Raw genomic sequence first — 18,462 nt, 5'->3', positions numbered from 1 at the left:
ACCCGCAGCAGCTCCAGCCAGCGACCCGGACGTCCGTGCGACGTGTCGAGGTGCGCTGTTAGCACCGGGAGCAGCGAACCACCGCGGGCACCAAACAGTGAGTGGGGAGGTGAAGTAGGGTAGCGTAAGCCGATAAATAGGGAATAGGTACAGGTTTGGGTGGAATAGGCCAGCCTCGTCGACTCACTGAGTCAACATCAATTCGCAGGTAGCATATAATAAATCATTAATAGCGAAGCGTGGTCTCGCGTGATCTTGTTGAGCAGTGTGTCGCGTGGGGAGCTGCGTGTGTGTGCGTGCGACCACCCCGTGTGCGATACAGGTGCGCGATCATAACGCGAGTAGAGTTGGAGTGCGCGGAGCGGTGTGTGTGTGTGGGCGTGCGTACGTTCGCTCCGTGTGGGTTGCAGGCGCGCGATTAGGACAGGGAGGTATCGTAGTAGGGAGGGGCAGAATACTACTCGGTAATTAGCCATGCCGGCTACGCGGACCCGCGGGGGAGGGGAATCCTCGGGCGATGGTTCCCACGCCACGGGTGAGGAACATAGCAGCGGGGGGGGCGATTGATGATGCTAGCCCGGCCGTTAGCATTATCGAGGGAGGGATCTCGGGGGCTAGCGACCCCCACATTATCTTATTGGCATGGATATCCTCGATTCAAGCGACTGGCTCGGATAAAAAAGGGTTTCTTTCTGGATTTGAAGTTTTCGTGACTGCAAGGATCCATACTCTGTGGTTCTTTCGGTAAAGTCACGTAGGTGAAAATAATAAATAACCCCTTAAATATGACGTCCCAAAGCTCTGTCCCCCCCCCCCAAACCATATTTCCATTTAGAAAATATAACAATTCTATATTTATTTAAACTTGCGCATTTTGATGTGACGTCACATTTCTCAACCCCCCCCCCTCGTCAGTCACAAATGTCTGACCCCCCCTAGGTGCGTGACGTCATTTATGGACGGCCCCAAAGTGGTTTCTTACTCAAATGGGCTTTGGGAGGTCTTATTTTATTTTGTATTTTCTTTACCTACGTGACTTCACCCAAAGAACCAAGAGTAAAAGAGGGTTTGTTCAATTTCGATTTAAAGCTTTCGTGACTGCAGGGATTCATCTTCTTGGTTCTTTCGGTAAGTCACATAGAAGGGAAATAATAAAATAAAAACATAATAAAATGCAATTCTCACGACGTTTCGGCCACAACGCAAGCATCCGTCCTCAGGTGAAGAACAGGGCTGTCGGAAAGACAGCGTCCGAATGAACACCACCAAGCTTGGCAGCGTATATTTGTATATTTAAGCTGGGTTAGAGGAGAGCGCCTTGACAAAGGAATTTACATATCAACAGAGAAATTTAGCATATTTATGGAAAATGTAGATATGGGATTAGTCACTACTTGTGGAATGTGGCCGAAACGTCGTGAGAATTGCATTTTGTTTTATTTTTATTATTTCCCTTCTACGTGAATTTACCGAAAGAGCCAAGAAGAGGGTTTGTTCATTTTTGTTGAAAAGATAATTTCGGCAGCGCTTCCCTCCTGTTCAGCCAGCGGTGGCAATTCCACACACGCTTGGGACAACCACCGTCGACCCCAGGGGGATGGGCTCGGTCCACCGCCACCGAGGACGATTCGACCCTCGCAACGTTCCGAACGCCGAGACGCCGGGCGCGTTGCTTGGGGTGGTGGTGGTGGTGGTCGTGAGCCGCTCGTGTGGAATCGGACCTTGCGTGGCACCGCGTGCGTGGACGTGTGGGACAGGAAGAGCTTCATAGCTCATCGGCTTCCTCCTGTGGTCTAAATAAAAAATATATAATTCTGATTCTTCATTGTTCTCTAAATGGTCATCGTAAACGCCACGTGGTGTTGAGCCGGCTGATGGGCGCCGGTCATCTTAGGGACCTATCAATGGATTGATAAAAATGTTTTTGAAAAAACTTACCGTTGTTAAATCCCAACAGGGCTGCTGTCGTGGTCTCGCAAGTAATCGCAGTGGAGTTGCACTCCAGAGCAGAGGTCGCAAACGGGTTTTGATTCCTTACCCGTACCCGGCCGCACCAGGGTCGCAAATGGGTACCCGTACCCAGCCGGGTACGGGTAGCCGGGTATCGGGTAGGGTACGGATATCGGGTACCCGGTTGCGACCTCTGCTCCAGAGGCCTCTGGTTGGACTTGACGATGAGACACGTTTCTTAAATCACCCTGGGCCTCTGTCCAACCAGCGGTATAAATATGTACATCAATGATAGGATGTAAACTGCTTCAAAGCATCGCGATGAACACGATTACGACACTAAACAAACTTTAATGTTACTTTCGTAGTCAATTTTCATCATTCCACACGCGCACAAAGCTTTAAAAAAGTTACTATTGACCACTTAAAGACTGCACCGTCACACATTACACTTTTCAATTCTTGGTCATTTCAATTCTCTTCTGATTTGAAACGTGTCAACCGAGGGTTATATTCTTGTGCTGTTAGCGGTACACAAATATCGAATTCACTTTGTAACTATATCACAGTTATGTGTGGACGATGCATTCTTATTTTGTGGCGGTGATATTCAAAATGAAATAAACCGCATTTACATGCCGCGCGAATTACCAAATCATCTACGCAACATAATCCGACACTTAAAATCACATTCTAGATCGTGTATAATAACACCCTGTATCCTCTTTGTAAATATGTCGGAATCTGCAAACTCTCTTTTCAAAATAAGGAGCCAATGCACGCCTCCATCCCAGATCTGTCCGTCCACGTGTCCTCGGAGTGCACCTAGCCTGGCACAAGCGCCGTGGTGACGTCAGCGCCATTTAAGTGGGGTTTTTTCCCACACATCCCATCAGACGCACGCACGGTCTCCCGGCAGTTTTTTTTCCAGTGCTATTGGTTTAATGCAAAGCAACCTCTGCAGCCGTCGTTATTTAAGGTTAGAATTGGGTTTTTATTGCTATCCGCACGATGTTACAAATCGGTCTTCTATCACTCGGTTGTAAAATGTCGACCACTGGCCACCAAAAGAGCCCGACTCTGCTGATGGGGCAACCGCGTGCCGATTAAGGTCAAGGTTGACTTGTACCAAACCAATGCCGATGGAATTACACACTCCCAGAATTCCGCGTGGTTAACCGGATGTTTAAAAAAAAATTAAATCCCACTCGTTATCTTCATCACATAGGAAGGGGGGTAGGAACCTCCTGGTTACACCAGCCCACAGGGGATTATTGTGTCCATCGTGCAGGGAGGGGCTGGGTGGGGAGGGAGGGGCTAGGTGGGGAGGGTGGGGCTGGGTGGGGAGGGGCTGGGTGGGGAGGGTGGGGCTGGGTGGGGGGGGGCATATTTGCGGAATACACCACGCCGCCGTTGACCCTGGCCATTGACCGAGCAACCCAACGTTCCTACCATCTCCCTCCGCAGGAATGTGTTATTGTCTGCCCATTCACAATGGACACAAACATCGCTCGGCACTCGCCTGCCATTAACTGCTCGACTATCAGACACTGCCCAGGACGTAGAGGACATCACGAATGACCTGACCGTTAACTAGAAATATGCAAGTGACCAGCACTACTACCTTGAATGCTTTTGAAACAACCCCCACGGCCATCACAGTCACGACTGCAGCGAGCAGTGTACGACGGCTCGTTCGTGATGTTACTGATAAGCTGTTCGCAAATCGCTACCGGAGCGAGAAAGTGGAATAAAAGTGAAACTTCCAAAGCGTTAAGCGGTTAAAACGTGGGTTGCAGAGCGCTACATGGCTCTCTTTCAGAAGCGGTCTGGCTATCACAAATGTTATCTCAACAAAGTGGCTTTTCTCGTGGAAATTTCTCGCAGCCAAATACTCTAAACGCATTTTGATTTTAAATGTGGAGGGAAAAACCGGAGAAAAATACACGCAATTACGGGGAAAACACGCAAACTCCAAATATACAGCAGGTGTCAGGGTTGGGATCGGACCCACATCCTCCTGCATACCAGGGGAGGTAGTGAATTAAGCAGAATGAAGGCAATTAAAGAGTGGAAAACCACACGAACCCAATGAATACTCGCCGGCACGAGCATGAGCGCTGCTACGGAAACATTCGGTGGGGAATGAAGAGCTTGGTCCAACGACTGCACCGTTGCGTGTAGATGTCACGTTGCGTGTTGATGTCACGTTGCGTGTTGATGTCACGTTGCGCGTTGATGTCACGCGAAAATAAAATTTACCGCTCAAAAAAGCCCATCTGGCTGAATTCCAGCACTGAAAAGTAATAAACTCCTTGCATAATTTTTTTTTAAAACAACGGTTTTATTAACTTCGTTTAACTCGCGGTCGAGAAGTAGGTCAATGGCGCCTGCTTTTTGTGCGAGCTGATGCCACAGTTTAGGGACCGCGGCGTTTTAGACCTACACAAATACATATATAATTAATAAGCCGTCCATACGAAAATTGAAATTGCTTGAAATGAGGCAATTGATTGATGAATTGATGCCCATTTTCATACAGGCATGCATTGTCACCGGATCTGAGTACGTGTGCAAAATGTGGAATTGATTGCACAACAGGAAGCAGACCAACTTTTGACGACAAGATTTGAACACGACAAACGCGAGTGAAGATAAATAAAACCGTTGAAAAAAACGGAGGAGCAGTGATTTGGTCCGAAAAAAGATGAGAAGTTTTTGCCTTTCGCTATTCCAAAATGTTTGCTTGCCAACGAGTAAAAACTTCTGTTTAACCGCCATGCGACGAACACTACTCTCATATGCAGAGTGGTGGGGAAAGTGCCGTGCCCCGCTGCGCTGACCAGGGATCACTTGAAGGGATCTTGCCAATAGCTCTGTGATATCCGCTTCCACGGACTGTCCTCTAAACACCCAAGGGGTACAACTGCTTCGATTAAATATCCGAATGGGATTCGTCTCATTTCACGCGAGACAATTTTGATTACGCCGCCGGGGGCGCAAGCTCGGTAGACCGATCGTCGTAGCGGAAAGGGCTCGCGAGAAGCACAGCTACAGCCGCCACCGCCGCAAACCCTGAACGACGACGCGGGGCGCGCGATCAGACGTGCAGCCCGAAGACGCGGTCGGTGAGCACGCAGGGCAGCAGCGACACCAAGAAGGCGCGGATCTTCCAGTGCAGGTCGGCCGGGTGGTAGTGCGAGTAGGGCCAGCGGGACACCAGCGCGTCCTTCACGGCCCACAGCGCCGGCTCCACGCCCGTGCCGCCGGCGGCCCGGAGCGAGCGCGCCACGAGCGCCAGGCGGTCGCGCTGGCCGGGCCTCAACGCGTCGGCCATCGCGGACAGCGTGGAGTCGAGGCGGGCCGGGCTCAGCAGCTCCGTGGCTCCCGTCAGGTTGCCGGGCTCCACCTCGCAGACCGTCACGCCCGCCTGACGCACACGCAGACAAAGGTACCCGTCCCCGTGTGGCCTTGCAAACTGTTGTTGGGGCGGGTGAGCCGAACTAAACTTCTGTTGTTATTTTACCAGGTAAGGCTCACTGAGTTATCGGGCTCTCTTTCAGGAGCGACCTGGATATCGCAAATGATGGCTCGGCGAAGTGGCTTATCACGTGGAAATGTATAGCAGCCAAATACTCCAAATATAGTCTCTTTAGGCTATCTGCGAATCGAATTTAGAACTCTACACAACTGCATCGAGAGAGAGAGAAAGTGACGAGATAAAGCGATGAGAGATATAAAGTGACGAGAGATAAAATGACGAGAAATATTATGATGGGAGTGGTGAGATTATTACGGTAATTTTCACGTATTTAATAGCTTCTATATGCATTTATTTAAGGTAATTTCTTTAAAATGCCAGAGGCCAATATCATTATCCGCAAAATTTGCCTTTCACGAGCATATCCGGAACGTATCCCTCGCGAACACTGTCCATGCTTTGTCAGGTACTCATTGAGGCCAAGTCGATCTAGGGGAGGCCCAGGACTCGGGTCACTGGGTTCTTAGCACGGTGCGCTAACCACTGCGCTACCGCTCCCCTCGAAGCACACAAACGCATTGTACCCCGTGCACACACACGCGCGCACACACACAAACACGCACGCTTGCGGTACGTACCGGGTCGCATAACATGGGGTGAAACTGGATTAATTGGCACAGTTGCGCCATTTCTCCTGCTGTTCTCTGAAATCAAATCCGACCTCGATGTCGTCATTTAGCTCCTGAACGTAAGTGGCGATGCGTATTCCCATACACAAGAATAAAATAGATGTGGAAAGATCGCGTGACATGCGAGGCATGATGGGGAGCAGCGATGTCGTGGTCTCGACCTCTCGTGTATTACGTATTCTCATCACTACTCCCATTTGTTTCCAGCCCAGAATTCGATTTTCTGGTCCCGACAAGTTTCTCACGGTTTACAGGGAGCGCGCCAATCGTGTATGCGCGTATGTATGTACGTGGAACTTCTTTCGCGCCGTACGTAGCCAACCGTGCTTAATCGGAGATGCGGGAGGACAACCTACGATTGGTCTCCGTGTGAGTCTATGGGTTTCTGAGTCTATGGGTCTCCGTGTGAGTCTATGGGTCTCTGTGAGTTTATAGGTTTCTCTGCGAGTCTATGGATCTCTGTGTGAGTCTATGGGTCTCTGTGTGAGTCTATGGGTCTCTGTGTGAGTCTATGGGTCTCTGTGTGAGTCTATGGGTCTCTGTGTGAGTCTATGGGTCTCTGTGTGAGTCTATGGGTCTCTGTGTGAGTCGATGGGTCTCTGTGTGAGTCGATGGGTCTCTGTGTGAGTCGATGGGTCTCTGTGTGAGTCGATGGGTCTCTGTGAGTCTATGGGTGTCTCTGTGATTCTGTCCGTGTGTATGCCGAACTTCTTTTGCGCCATATGTCGCCAACCGTGCTAATCGGAGGTGCGGTGTTCATGTCACCCATGGCCACTCTTCAGGACGCGGCATGCCGCGCCACCGCGCGTACACTCACACGCACACACTCACACGCACACACTCACACGCACACACTCACGCGCATGGTCACGCAAGGCGCCCAGCCTCAGCTCACCGAGCGCAGCTTAATGCGGAGGCAGTCGCTGAAGGCGGCGACCGCTGCCTTTGAGACGCACTCGGACGCCCAGGAGGCCACGGGCATGCGCGCCAGCATGCTGGTCACATTCACCACGCGGCCTGCAACGTCACACGCAGGATCACACACACGCACAACAACAATAACCGCCATTCACCACTATGTGACGGTGACGCCACCACGGCATTTGTGCCAGGCCAGGTGCACTTTAAGGCCACGTGAAGTGTCCAACGCCCGCTGACAGGAGGTCACGGGACAGGCCCAGGTGCTATGGGTTGGCTGACTGAGATGACTGGCTGATGCACCACCTGTGCCCCCGACTGTACCAACTTGCTGTATTTTAGCCACCCGGTTTTATGCTCGTTGTTGTGAGCGGCTCTCCTTTGCCTTCCATTGTTGCTGGAGGGCGACTGCCTGCCTCCAACTGCGCAGCAGCGTCCTTCACGAGCCTCCTCCACAGAGGCTGATCTTGACACCGCTGGTACCAGTCAACGGCAAGTCCACTCAGCTCCACGTCCTCCTGTACCACATCACTCCATCTCTTCTCTAGCCCGTGCCGCGCCCATTTAGCCCCCTTTGTCCGGCCAAACAACAGCTGATTTGGAATGCAGTGGCTGAGCATGCTGGCTACATGACCCAGCCAATGCGGCTTTGCCTGCCGGAAGAGCTCACTGATGGGACTTTGCCCAGATCTTTCGAGGATTTGTGAGCTCCTCACACAATCCAGCCTGGTTAAACCCAGAATGGATTGTAGGCAGGCCAGCCTAAATGTTTATAACCGGCTAACCCGCTCGACTGATTTGGAGTGAAACCTATCACACCGGAGGTGGTCATAGGCACATGCACAAGGACGCACAAGGATGCACAAAGAGACAAAGATCCCCCGTATAGCCTGAACAGACTGTTGGGGCAAGTGCTGTTAGCGAGCACCTATGAAGGTCAGCACGGCACACGAGGGGGCGGGTGGCCAGCACCACGCCCGGCCGTCTTCGTCTCCCCAGTGGCGATGTTTACACATCGCACCAGGTACTCATTTGAGGCTGAGTCGACCTAGGGGAGGCCCAGGACCGGTTCTGATAATCGTCACCGGTGTTGGCTGTGAGCGGGAATCGAACCCAAGTTGCCAGGTTTTGTAGCGCAGCGTAGCGCTAACCGCTACACTACCGCTCCGCACGACACAGACACACGCACACCAAGAATCCAACTTGGGTGGCCAGGGTTACTCTGTGACAATGAAAATGGGCCAACGGAATCGTTGGTCACTCCCGAGTTTCAGGCAGCGCAGTTCCAAAGTCCAGCTCAGATAACAAAATGGTCTGCACAAGACAGCCTCCATTCAGAATCTTGACGACGTCTATCTTATTTATTTTACACAAACCCTGCGGGTGTTGTATTACAACCGTGGCTGCACTGTCAAAAGGCCCCCACGACCCGGTACGGTGCGGTGGAGACCCTCGTCCGGCAGTGGAATGACAGAGAGAGCCGTGCGTGTACGTGCCAACACGTGTGCACGTGTGCCGTGCGCGTGTGTGTGCAATGTAGCGGTTAGCACGCTGCCCTACACACCGGGCCACCCGAGTTTCGATTCCCGCTCACGGCCAACACCAGTGACGAATATCTGACCCGGTCCTGGGCCCTCCCCTAGGTCGACTCAGCCTCAAATGAGTACCCGGCCCTGTGTGCAAAATCGTGTGCGTGCCGTTCTGTCCGTCGTTAGTCGCTACATGCTAGCAGCACTCGGGGGGGGGGGGGGGGGGGGGGTGTCCGATCTGCTTCGTCTGTCGCCGCTCGCTCACCCTGGGCCTCGCGCACGAGCGGCAGGAACGCCTGCGTGACGCGCACGGTGCCCCACACGTTGACGTCCGCGACGTCGCGGTAGAGGCCCACGGGCACCTGCTCGGCGTCGCCCAGCGCCGTCACGCCCGCGTTGTTCACCACTCCCCACAGGCCTGCGGCGACAGTACGCGGAGACAGGGCGACGTCGCTTCCCGTTAGCGGGCAAACGTTGTTCGATTTGTGCACAATGCAAACGATGCGGAAGTCCCAGAAGCACGCTGAATTGAACATCTATCATTGGGTGAAGTGCTGCGAGCGAGCACCTATTAACCCTTTTCCGTCCCGAGATGTCTGCAAGTTGGAGGGTGGTGGGTGTGCCGTTCACCGCTGAATCTCGGAACGCGCGAGCGGTTCGGTGTTAATTTGATTCAGAGAGGCGTAGCGCCGATGTTTTTTAAGGCATTGTACTCACCGTAGAGAACTGTAGTGACACGACCGCAGCCCACGAGAGCTGGCGCCAAACTCTGCCACTCGCCCTCCTACACGGCCTTTTACTCCCGTTTCAATTCCGAATCGATTCTGTTCCGATGACGTACACGTACGTACGTCATCGTAACGGAATCGGAAGAAAAAGATGCACGTACGGGTACGTGATGACGTACCCGTACGTCATCGGAACGGGAACGGGTTAAGTCCGACAGCGGCGTGCTGGGTGGTTGGCGTGGCCAGCACTAACGCCATTGTCTTCACACTGCGCCAGGTGCTCAGTTTAAGTCTGAGTCGACCTAGAATTGGCTTGTTTTTTTATGGTTTCAATGGAGCCGCTATTAACCATTTTTGTTTACACGTCCATTTCTATTTCATTCAATTGTGTTTCAAAAGCACCGTGAATAACATGAGCCGTAAACGGGATTAATTGTCATCTTAATTGAAATAACGGGATGTTGATACAAATAAAGTGGATATAGCGGTGGTGGTGGGGGGGGGGAATCCCACCCCTGAATTAGCCCGGTAACTAAATCACACGCTGCACGCAAACCTTTATCTCCTCTCGGCCGACCAAGGAGAGACTTTGAACCGCCTGCGCCAGTCCGTTGGGTGCACCCAACTGATCCCACGTCCTCCCCTTACCGGTCCAAGGCTATGAACTCGTTCAAGAGCGTGGCCCCCCCTCTGTTCGTGGCAAGGCCGCGCTTACGGCCGGCCCCCACAACACCCGTGCCCACCGAGCTCCCCAATCGGACGGGGCAGCCCGCGTGAAGCGTCGAGCCGCGGAGGCAACAACAGCAGCGGCAGCGAGAGAGTTGGTGGTTTGCTGTGCTGTTATGGACAGGTTCGAGAAATGACTCGACACGGCTCGAGGTACGGATAGCCGGTGCGGCGGTGGTGGCTATGCACGTGGCTGCCTGTAATCCGGCACTGGAGAGGCAGCGGCGAGGGTTGCTGGATCACCCGCACAAATGTTGTGGCAACTCCCTTCCCGTGGGCGTCAAGGAGGTGCCGTACCCTTGGCTCTTGCCAGAAGGCGTACGACGAAAATGTGGACACCATCCGTTCCGTCGGTATGGGATCGAGTGCTTCTCCCTCGCACGCGCGTTTTTTCTCCAGGTGCTCCGGTTTCCTCCCACGTGTATAAACACTCATTAATCGTCCAATAACACCTTCATATATAGAGGACCGCTTAGCTGGGGCAGTTGTTGGCGCCGGCACACCACCGCATTGCTGCTGCTGCTGCCTTCCCGCTCATCCGTGGTTCCTCACCTCACGCCTCCGAGTCGTTCCCTCTCTCTTTGAGAGTACTGTGGTGGTGGCGGCGCCTTCCAAGGTGATTAAAACAATTGCATTGTTGCTAGCACTGACAACGCATTTGCGCGGGACACAAGGCCAGGGTGGAAGGTGGGTGTGTGGGGGGTGGGGAGGCGTGACGCATCGCGCAGACACGTGGCGACGCGTGGCGGCCCGCGCTCTCGCCCTCTCGCCTTCTGACCCGCACCAGCCAGCCAAACTTTTTTTTCCAAATCTACTATCGCCTCCAAAAGTTTTTTTTTTACGAGAAGCCTACAAATGCGCGCACGTGTCCACCCGGTTCCACTCGTGTCCACGCGGCCGCCCCGTTGCACGGCGTGTCCTGACGTGCGTGGCGGCTGCGTGCGTACCCTTGATGTGCTGCTGCTGCAGGTACTGCTGCACGAGCTCCTTGGCGCGCGCCACCTGCTCGTCGCTGCGCACGTCCATCTGCAGCACGCGCAGCCGCTCCGAGGCCTGGCTCTCCAGCTCCCGCGCGCCCTCCCCGCCGTCGTCCTGCACGCACGCACGCAAGAAATACTTAAATTCACATGCGGTCACGCACGCACACAGGCGTAGGCATTAGTAGGCCCTGCGAGTGCAGGCGAGACACGGGGCAGCCGCCCAGCCCCGAGTCGCAGCCCGTCACCGACACCGCCACTCGCCTGCACCACGAGACAAAGACAAAAGATCCCTCCCCTTTTTAGCCTTAACAGACTGTCGGGGCAAGTGCTGTTAGCGAGCATCTATGAAGGCCGGAACGGTACACGAGGGGGTGGGTGGCCAGCACCACGCCCAGCCGCTTTTGTCTTCCCAGTGGTGATGTTTACACACCGCACCGGGTACTCATTTGAAGATGAGTCGACCTAGGGGAGGGGCCCAGGACCGGTTCAAAATAATCGTCACCGGTGTTGGTGGCCGTGAGCGGGAATCAAACTCTGGTCGTGGGATTTGTAGCGCAGCTCGCTGACCACTCCACCACCGCTACCCACACACTCCACAACGCACGCACCGACACACTGTACGTGTGCGTGCGCGCGTACAGTTTGCGAGCCAGTGCACCCCACCAGCACCCTGAGCTAATCACGCCACCACCACCGACCACATCCTGGGCACGATGGCAGCCTCCTCAGAAATACTTTCAGACGACATTTCACAACGGATTTGGTTCGGCGCCAAGAGTTTGTGAATTTATTTTGCGATTTGCCAAAAATGCGGCGTCACATTTGATCAGCGAGGAGACGTCTCTTGAGTTGGACGGAGCACGTGTCGTGTGCTCAGGCAGCGGGAGGCGGGTGAGGAAGTTCTTAGACTGCGGGAACAGCAAAGCAAGGAGCAGCGACTTCCGGCTGATCAGAGGCCGATTGAGAGGAGCGAGGAAGCAGCGGTCACCAGAGCTGAGCAGAGAGGAAAAGGCGATGGGGTCAGAAAAAAGTCGGCCGGGTCAAAAAGAGGATCTTTAAAACGACCGCAGGCCCTGAAACAAAAGACCGCAGCGGACAACATGTCTCCTTCGACTCTCCGCGTAAAAAAATATTTAATATTCGTTAAGCATCACGTCGGCCAAACGGCCTTCCTTCTGGGAGTGGATAACTTCCGCAGGATTGATGCAACACAAGCGAAACCCTTGGACCCGTTTCGACGTTCAGCGTCGTCTCATCGGCAATGCCAGGCGGGCTCGCACGAACCAATGCCGGTGAAACCGCAGGTTTGTTCATCGGCGAGGAACCCTCCCCCTCTCCGTTAGATACATTGTGAGCGCACGCGCACACACCTTGTGAAAGCACACACACACCTTGTGAGAGCACACACGCACACACCTTGTGAGCACACACACACCTTGTGAGAGCACACACACACCTTGTGAGAGCACACACGCACACACCTTGTGAGCACACACACACCTTGTGAGCACACACACACCTTGTGAGCACACACACATGCACACACACCTTGTGAGCACACGCGCACACACACATCTATGCACGTACACACGCACCTTGTGAGCACACACACACACCTTGCGAGCACACACACACGCACACACACACATGTACGCACGCACACACGCACATTGCGAGCACACACACGCACACACACACATCTACGCACGCACACACGCACCTTGTGAGCACACACACACCTTGCGAGCACACACACACGCACACACACATGTATGCACGCACACACGCACCTTGCGAGCACACACATGCACCTTGCGAGCACACACACACGCACCTTGCGAGCACACACACGGACACACCTTGTGAGCACACACGCACGCACACACGCGCGCACACACATGTACGCACGCACACACGCACCTTGCGAGCACACACACATACACACGCACCTTGCGAGCCCACACACACACACCTTGTGAGCACACACACGGACACACCTTGTGAGCACACACGTACGCACACACGCACGCACACGCGCGCACACACATGTACGCACGCACACACGCACCTTGTGAGCACACACACGCACCTTGCGAGCACACACACACACGCACCTTGTGCAGACACGCGGCAAGCACAGAGAAGCCGTGCGAGTGCAGACGAGCCACGAGCAGCCGGCCCAGGCCCGAGTCGCAGCCCGTCACCAGCACCGCCTTGCCACTCGCCTGCACCACGAGGCAAAGGCAAAAGATACCCCCACCCCCGTGTAGCCTTAACAGACTGTTGGGACAAGTGCTGTTAGCGAGCATCTATGAAGGCCGGCACGGCGCACGAGGGGCGCGAGTGGGTAGCCAGCACCACGCCCGACCGCCTTTGTCTCCTCGGTGGCACCGTTTTTACACACCGCACCAGGAACTCATTTGAGGCCGAGTCGACCTAGGGGAAAGGCCCAGGAATGGTTTAGATAACCGTCACTGGTGTTGGCCGTGAGCGGGAATCGAACGCGGGTCTCTGGGTTTGTAGCGCGGCGCGCTAACCGCTACACCACCGCTCCCCACTTGCACCACACACACACACGTGTACACATACGAGACACATGTACAGATAAAGGTGCAGCCCTGCAATTGCTCGCTCGCGCTACTGCTGTTTTCTCATGCCGCGCCACTAGACGGAGCTCTACGGGCCCCCTCTGGTGGAGGCTACTTTGGGGCCTCCTCTTTCACCCTGGCTACACGCCTTGGAAGAGATGTGGAGTACTGCTCCCACACTTTACCCCCACCACACCAGACCTCCTACGGTGTGCCCATTCACACTGCTGGGTGGACAGAGGCAGGGGGAGGCAGTTAGGAAGCTTGCCCGCCATCCACCGCCACATCCACACTTCTCCCTGACCACGACTCAACCCACCACTCCATCCTCCTCGTCCACTATGACCAGGGCACCATCTTGCATCCCCAACCCATCGCCGTGTCTGCTGTCATCACCAACCACCACATGCCCATCCACCATCTCACCACCATGTCCACTACAACATCTGCCATCATCACCAACCACCACAACTGCCACGTTCCCCATCCACCATCTCACATCCCTCACCACCATGTCCCCACAACATCTCCCATCATCACCAACCACCACAACCACCAAAACCGCCAACTACCACGTTCCCCATCAACCATCTCACATCCCTCACCTCCATGTCCACCACAACATCTGCCATCATCACCAACCACCACAACCACCAACCACCACGTTCCCCATCCACCATCTCACATCCCTCACCACAATGTCCACCACAACATCTGCCATCATCACCAACCACCACAACCACCAACCACCACAACTGCCACGTTCCCCATCCACCATCTCATAACCCTCACTACCATGTCCACCACAACATCTGCCATCATCACCAACCACCACAATCGCCACAACTGCCACGTTCCCCATCCACCATCTCACATCACCCCCATTCCACTAGGGACGGATCAAGGCGTGGGGTCCTCCACCAGCTGGAAGGCCTCCAGAGATGAAGTGAAAAGTTATACTGGTAGGAACGAAGTGGACCAGACCACCAATAGATTATACCGTCCGTCCGTCCGTCCATCAACATCGCCCCCTACTGCAAACACTTGGCATGACCCTGCCCGACAAGATGGCCGCCCGCTCCCCCTGCGATCTGTGAATTAAACAAGATGGCCGTCGCTTCCGGCGCCTCACGGCGAAACTTTTTGATGGTGGGTGAACAGTGGCGGGGAGGGGTGGAGGAGGAATTGATGATAAAAACAAACTTGCACCATCGTTACAGCTGCCGCGACGAGAGATGTGGGAGGAGAAGCGGCGACCGCTGCCTTGCAGGTGAGAGGTGCGTGTGTGTGTGTGAGCGTGCGTGCGTGTGTGTATGTGTGTGCGTGTGTGCGTGTGCGTGTGTGTGCGTGTCTGTGTGTGCGTGTGTGCGTGCGTGTGTGTATATGTGTGACTGTGTGCGTGTGTGTGTATGCGCGTGCGTGTCCGGCCCACTCGAGCGGCGTGATGAATGGGCGCTATTGGGCTTCGGATCGTTATTCACGGCGAACTGGAAGCGTAGCAACACAACTTCATTACGTGTGTGTGTGCGTGCGTGCATGTGTGTGTACGTGTGTGTGTGTGTGCACGTGTATGTGCGTGTGTGTGTGCGCGTATGTGTGCGTGTGTGCGCGTGTGTGTGCGGTCGATATCCCTGTACCGGTATTAGTATTATTCCTACCAGCCCACCCCGCAGGGTCCTGTTTTCGTTTGTGAATGGTGAATTTTATTTGTTGTTAGCCTTGTAAAAGTAAATTTTAGTTTTTCTTTAACTTTGTTTTCTTTTGAACATATTACTGGGGGGGGGGGGGGCTCACAGTGCCTGTAGCCCAGGGGCCGACAACATCTGAATCCAGCCCTGGGCACATCCACCACCCTTATCCATCATCACCACCACCATCATCCCCGTCTACCCACCACGTCCACCACCCTTATTCATCATCACCACCATCATCATCACCATCATCACCACCACCATCATCACCACCATCATCCCCGTCTACCCACCACGTCCACCACCCTTATTCATCATCACCACCATCATCACCATCATCACCACCACCATCATCACCACCATCATCCCCGTCTACCCACCACGTCCACCACCCTTATCCACCATCATCATCATCATAACCATCATCACCACCATCATCACCATCATCACCACCATCATCATCACCATCTACCCACCACGTCCACCACCCTTATCCACCACCATCATCATAACCATCATCACCACCATCACAACCATCATAACCATCATCACCCCCGTCTACCCACCACGTCCACCACCCTTATCCATCATCACCATCATCATCATAACCATCATCACCACCATCATCATCACCATCACCACCATCATCACCATCATCACCACCATCATCATCATCATCCCCGTCTACCCACCAAGTCCACCACCCTTATCCATCACCATCACCACCACCATCACCACCACCATCACCACCACCATCACCACCACCATCACCACCACCATCACCACCCTTATCCACCACCATCATCATCACCATCACCACCACCATCATCATCACCATCACCACCATCATCACCATCACCACCACCATCACCCCCCCCCCGCCCCGAGCTGCTCACCGCGAGGCTCCCCCGCGGCACGGCCGCCCTGGCGAGGCTGAGGGCGAAGACGCCGTAAGCCGCCACGATGGCGAGCGCCGCGCGGCTGCCGAGCAGCGCCTCGAGCAGCGCGGGCAGCCACATGCCGAGAGCCGCGGTCAGCAGCAGCGACATCAGCAGCATGGAGAGCGCGGAGGTCGGGGAGGTGGAGGACGAGGAGGTGGAGGTGGTGGACGAGGACATGGCGAGAGAGAGGGAGAGTTGGGGAGACGACAACGGCGACGGTGCAGAGAGAGCGAGCGGGAGAGACGGATTTGTTGACTTGTGAACAACTTTTATTGCCGCCAGCAGCAAGAGCGCGCTGGAGGAGATTTCGATACGAAACACAAAGTCAGCAGCAGCAGCACAAACACGATATATAAACACACGCGCGCCACGCACAACACCAACAACACGAGGGAGGGGCAAGATGAAGAGGAGCGAGCAGCAGAGAAGACGGAGAGACACGGAGAGAAACAGAGGCAGATAGAAAGAGAGAGACACAGAGAGAGAGACAGAGAGAGGCACAGAGAGAGACCCGCAGTCAGCGAGTGAGTGGGCAGGTGCGGGCGAGTATCGATTCGAATCGACTTGGCCGCGCTGGCGTGTGACTCCAGCGTGTCTCGATTCGATTCCTGTAAAGTTCAAGCGGGGGTGGGTGGGGGAGTAGGTCAGCAGAGCGCAGCGTGGGAGAGGGGGAGACCCCCCAACACACACACATAGACGCACACACAGTGACACACACAGACACACACACACAGACACACACAGACACACAGTGACACACACAGACACACACACAGACACACACACAGACACAGAGTGACACACACAGACACACACAGACACACACACAGACACACACAGACACACGCACAGACACACACAAACACACACACACAGACACACACAGACACACACAGACACACACACAGACACACACAGACACACACAGACACACACACACACAGACACACAGTGACACACACAGACACACACACAGACACACACACACAGACACACAGACACACACAGACACACACACAGACACACAGTGACACACACAGACACACACACAGACACACACAGACACATACAGAGACAACAACAACCGCCATTCGCCACTAAGTGGCGGTGACGTCACCACGACGCTTGTGCCAGGCCATGTGCACCTTGAGGCCACGTGAAGTGTCGAACGCCCGCTGACAGGAGGTCAGGGGGCAGACCCAGGTGCCACGGGTCGACTGACCGAGATGACCGAGATGACTGGCTGATGCACCACCTGTGCCCCCTACTGTACCAACTTGCTGTGCTTTAGCCACCCGGCGCTCCGCTCGTTGTTGTGAGCGTCGCTCCTCTGCTCTCCGTTGTTGCTGGAGGGCGACTGTCTCCAACTTGCCCAGTAGCAGCGTCCTTCACGAGCTCCCTCCGCAAGAGGCCGATCTTGACACCGCTGGTACCATCGGCAAGTCCACTCAACTCTACGTCCTCCCGTACCACATCAATCCATCTCTTCTCTAGCCCGTGTCACTTACTCACCCACTCACCCATCACTCCATTTCTTCTCTAGCCCGTGTCACTTACTCACCCACTCACCCATCACTCCATTTCTTCTCTAGCCTGTGTCACTTACTCACCCACTCACCCATCACTCCATCTCTTCTCTAGCCCGTGTCACTCACTCACCCACTCACTCACCCATCACTCCATCTCTTCTCTAGCAGCGTGTCACTCACTCACCCACTCACCCATCACTCCATTTCTTCTCTAGCCCGTGTCACTCACTCACCCACTCACCCATCACTCCATCTCTTCTCTAGCCCGTGTCACTCACTCACCCACTCACCCATCACTCCATCTCTTCTCTAGCCCGTGTCACTCACTCACCCATCACTCCATCTCTTCTCTAGCAGCGTGTCACTCACTCACCCACTCACCCATCACTCCATTTCTTCTCTAGCCCGTGTCACTCACTCACCCACTCACCCATCACTCCATCTCTTCTCTAGCAGCGTGTCACTCACTCACCCACTCACCCATCACTCCATCTCTTCTCTAGCCCGTGTCACTCACTCACCCACTCACCCATCACTCCATCTCTTCTCTAGCCCGTGCCACTCACCCACCCACTCACCCATCACTCCATTTCTTCTCTATCCCGTGTCACTCACTCACCCACTCACCCATCACTCCATCTCTTCTCTAGCAGCGTGTCACTCACCCACCCACTCACCCATCACTCCATTTCTTCTCTATCCCGTGTCACTC

General features: G+C 54.5%; 1 protein-coding gene across 1 annotated transcript; it reads right to left on the bottom strand.

Moving 5' to 3' along the window:
- Window positions 1-4,273: 4,273 nt before the first annotated feature.
- On the bottom strand, window positions 4,274-17,270 carry LOC144735077 (D-beta-hydroxybutyrate dehydrogenase, mitochondrial-like). The gene is made up of 6 exons (XM_078617474.1): window positions 16,177-17,270; window positions 13,116-13,226; window positions 10,969-11,113; window positions 8,833-8,985; window positions 7,016-7,137; window positions 4,274-5,380 (listed from the first exon to the last, which is right to left on the bottom strand). Exons 1-6 carry the CDS (start codon window positions 16,396-16,398, stop codon window positions 5,051-5,053), a joined length of 1,083 nt encoding a protein of 360 aa, XP_078473600.1. The 5' UTR covers window positions 16,399-17,270; the 3' UTR covers window positions 4,274-5,050.
- Between the last annotated feature and the right edge of the window lie 1,192 nt (window positions 17,271-18,462).

The sequence above is a fragment of the Lampetra planeri genome, chromosome 54, assembly GCF_965212315.1.
Source record: "Lampetra planeri chromosome 54, kcLamPlan1.2.h2, whole genome shotgun sequence".
In the NCBI taxonomy this organism is placed as follows: domain Eukaryota; kingdom Metazoa; phylum Chordata; class Hyperoartia; order Petromyzontiformes; family Petromyzontidae; genus Lampetra; species Lampetra planeri.
Note: the sequence above shows the minus strand (reverse complement) of the source record. Positions and strands in the feature narration are given on the sequence as shown.

Bases quoted from the DNA above. Each gene is read 5' to 3' on its own strand.
- LOC144735077 (XM_078617474.1), bottom strand. From the start codon at position 16,398: ATGTCCTCGTCCACCACCTCCACCTCCTCGTCCTCCACCTCCCCGACC. The intron at 8,986-10,968 runs GTACGCACGCAG...CTGTCGCCGCAG, and splicing joins GCAGCAGCAGCACATCAAGG to GCCTGTGGGGAGTGGTGAAC. The intron at 5,381-7,015 runs GTGAGCTGAGGC...CGTGTGCGTCAG, and splicing joins TCCGCATTAAGCTGCGCTCG to GCGGGCGTGACGGTCTGCGA.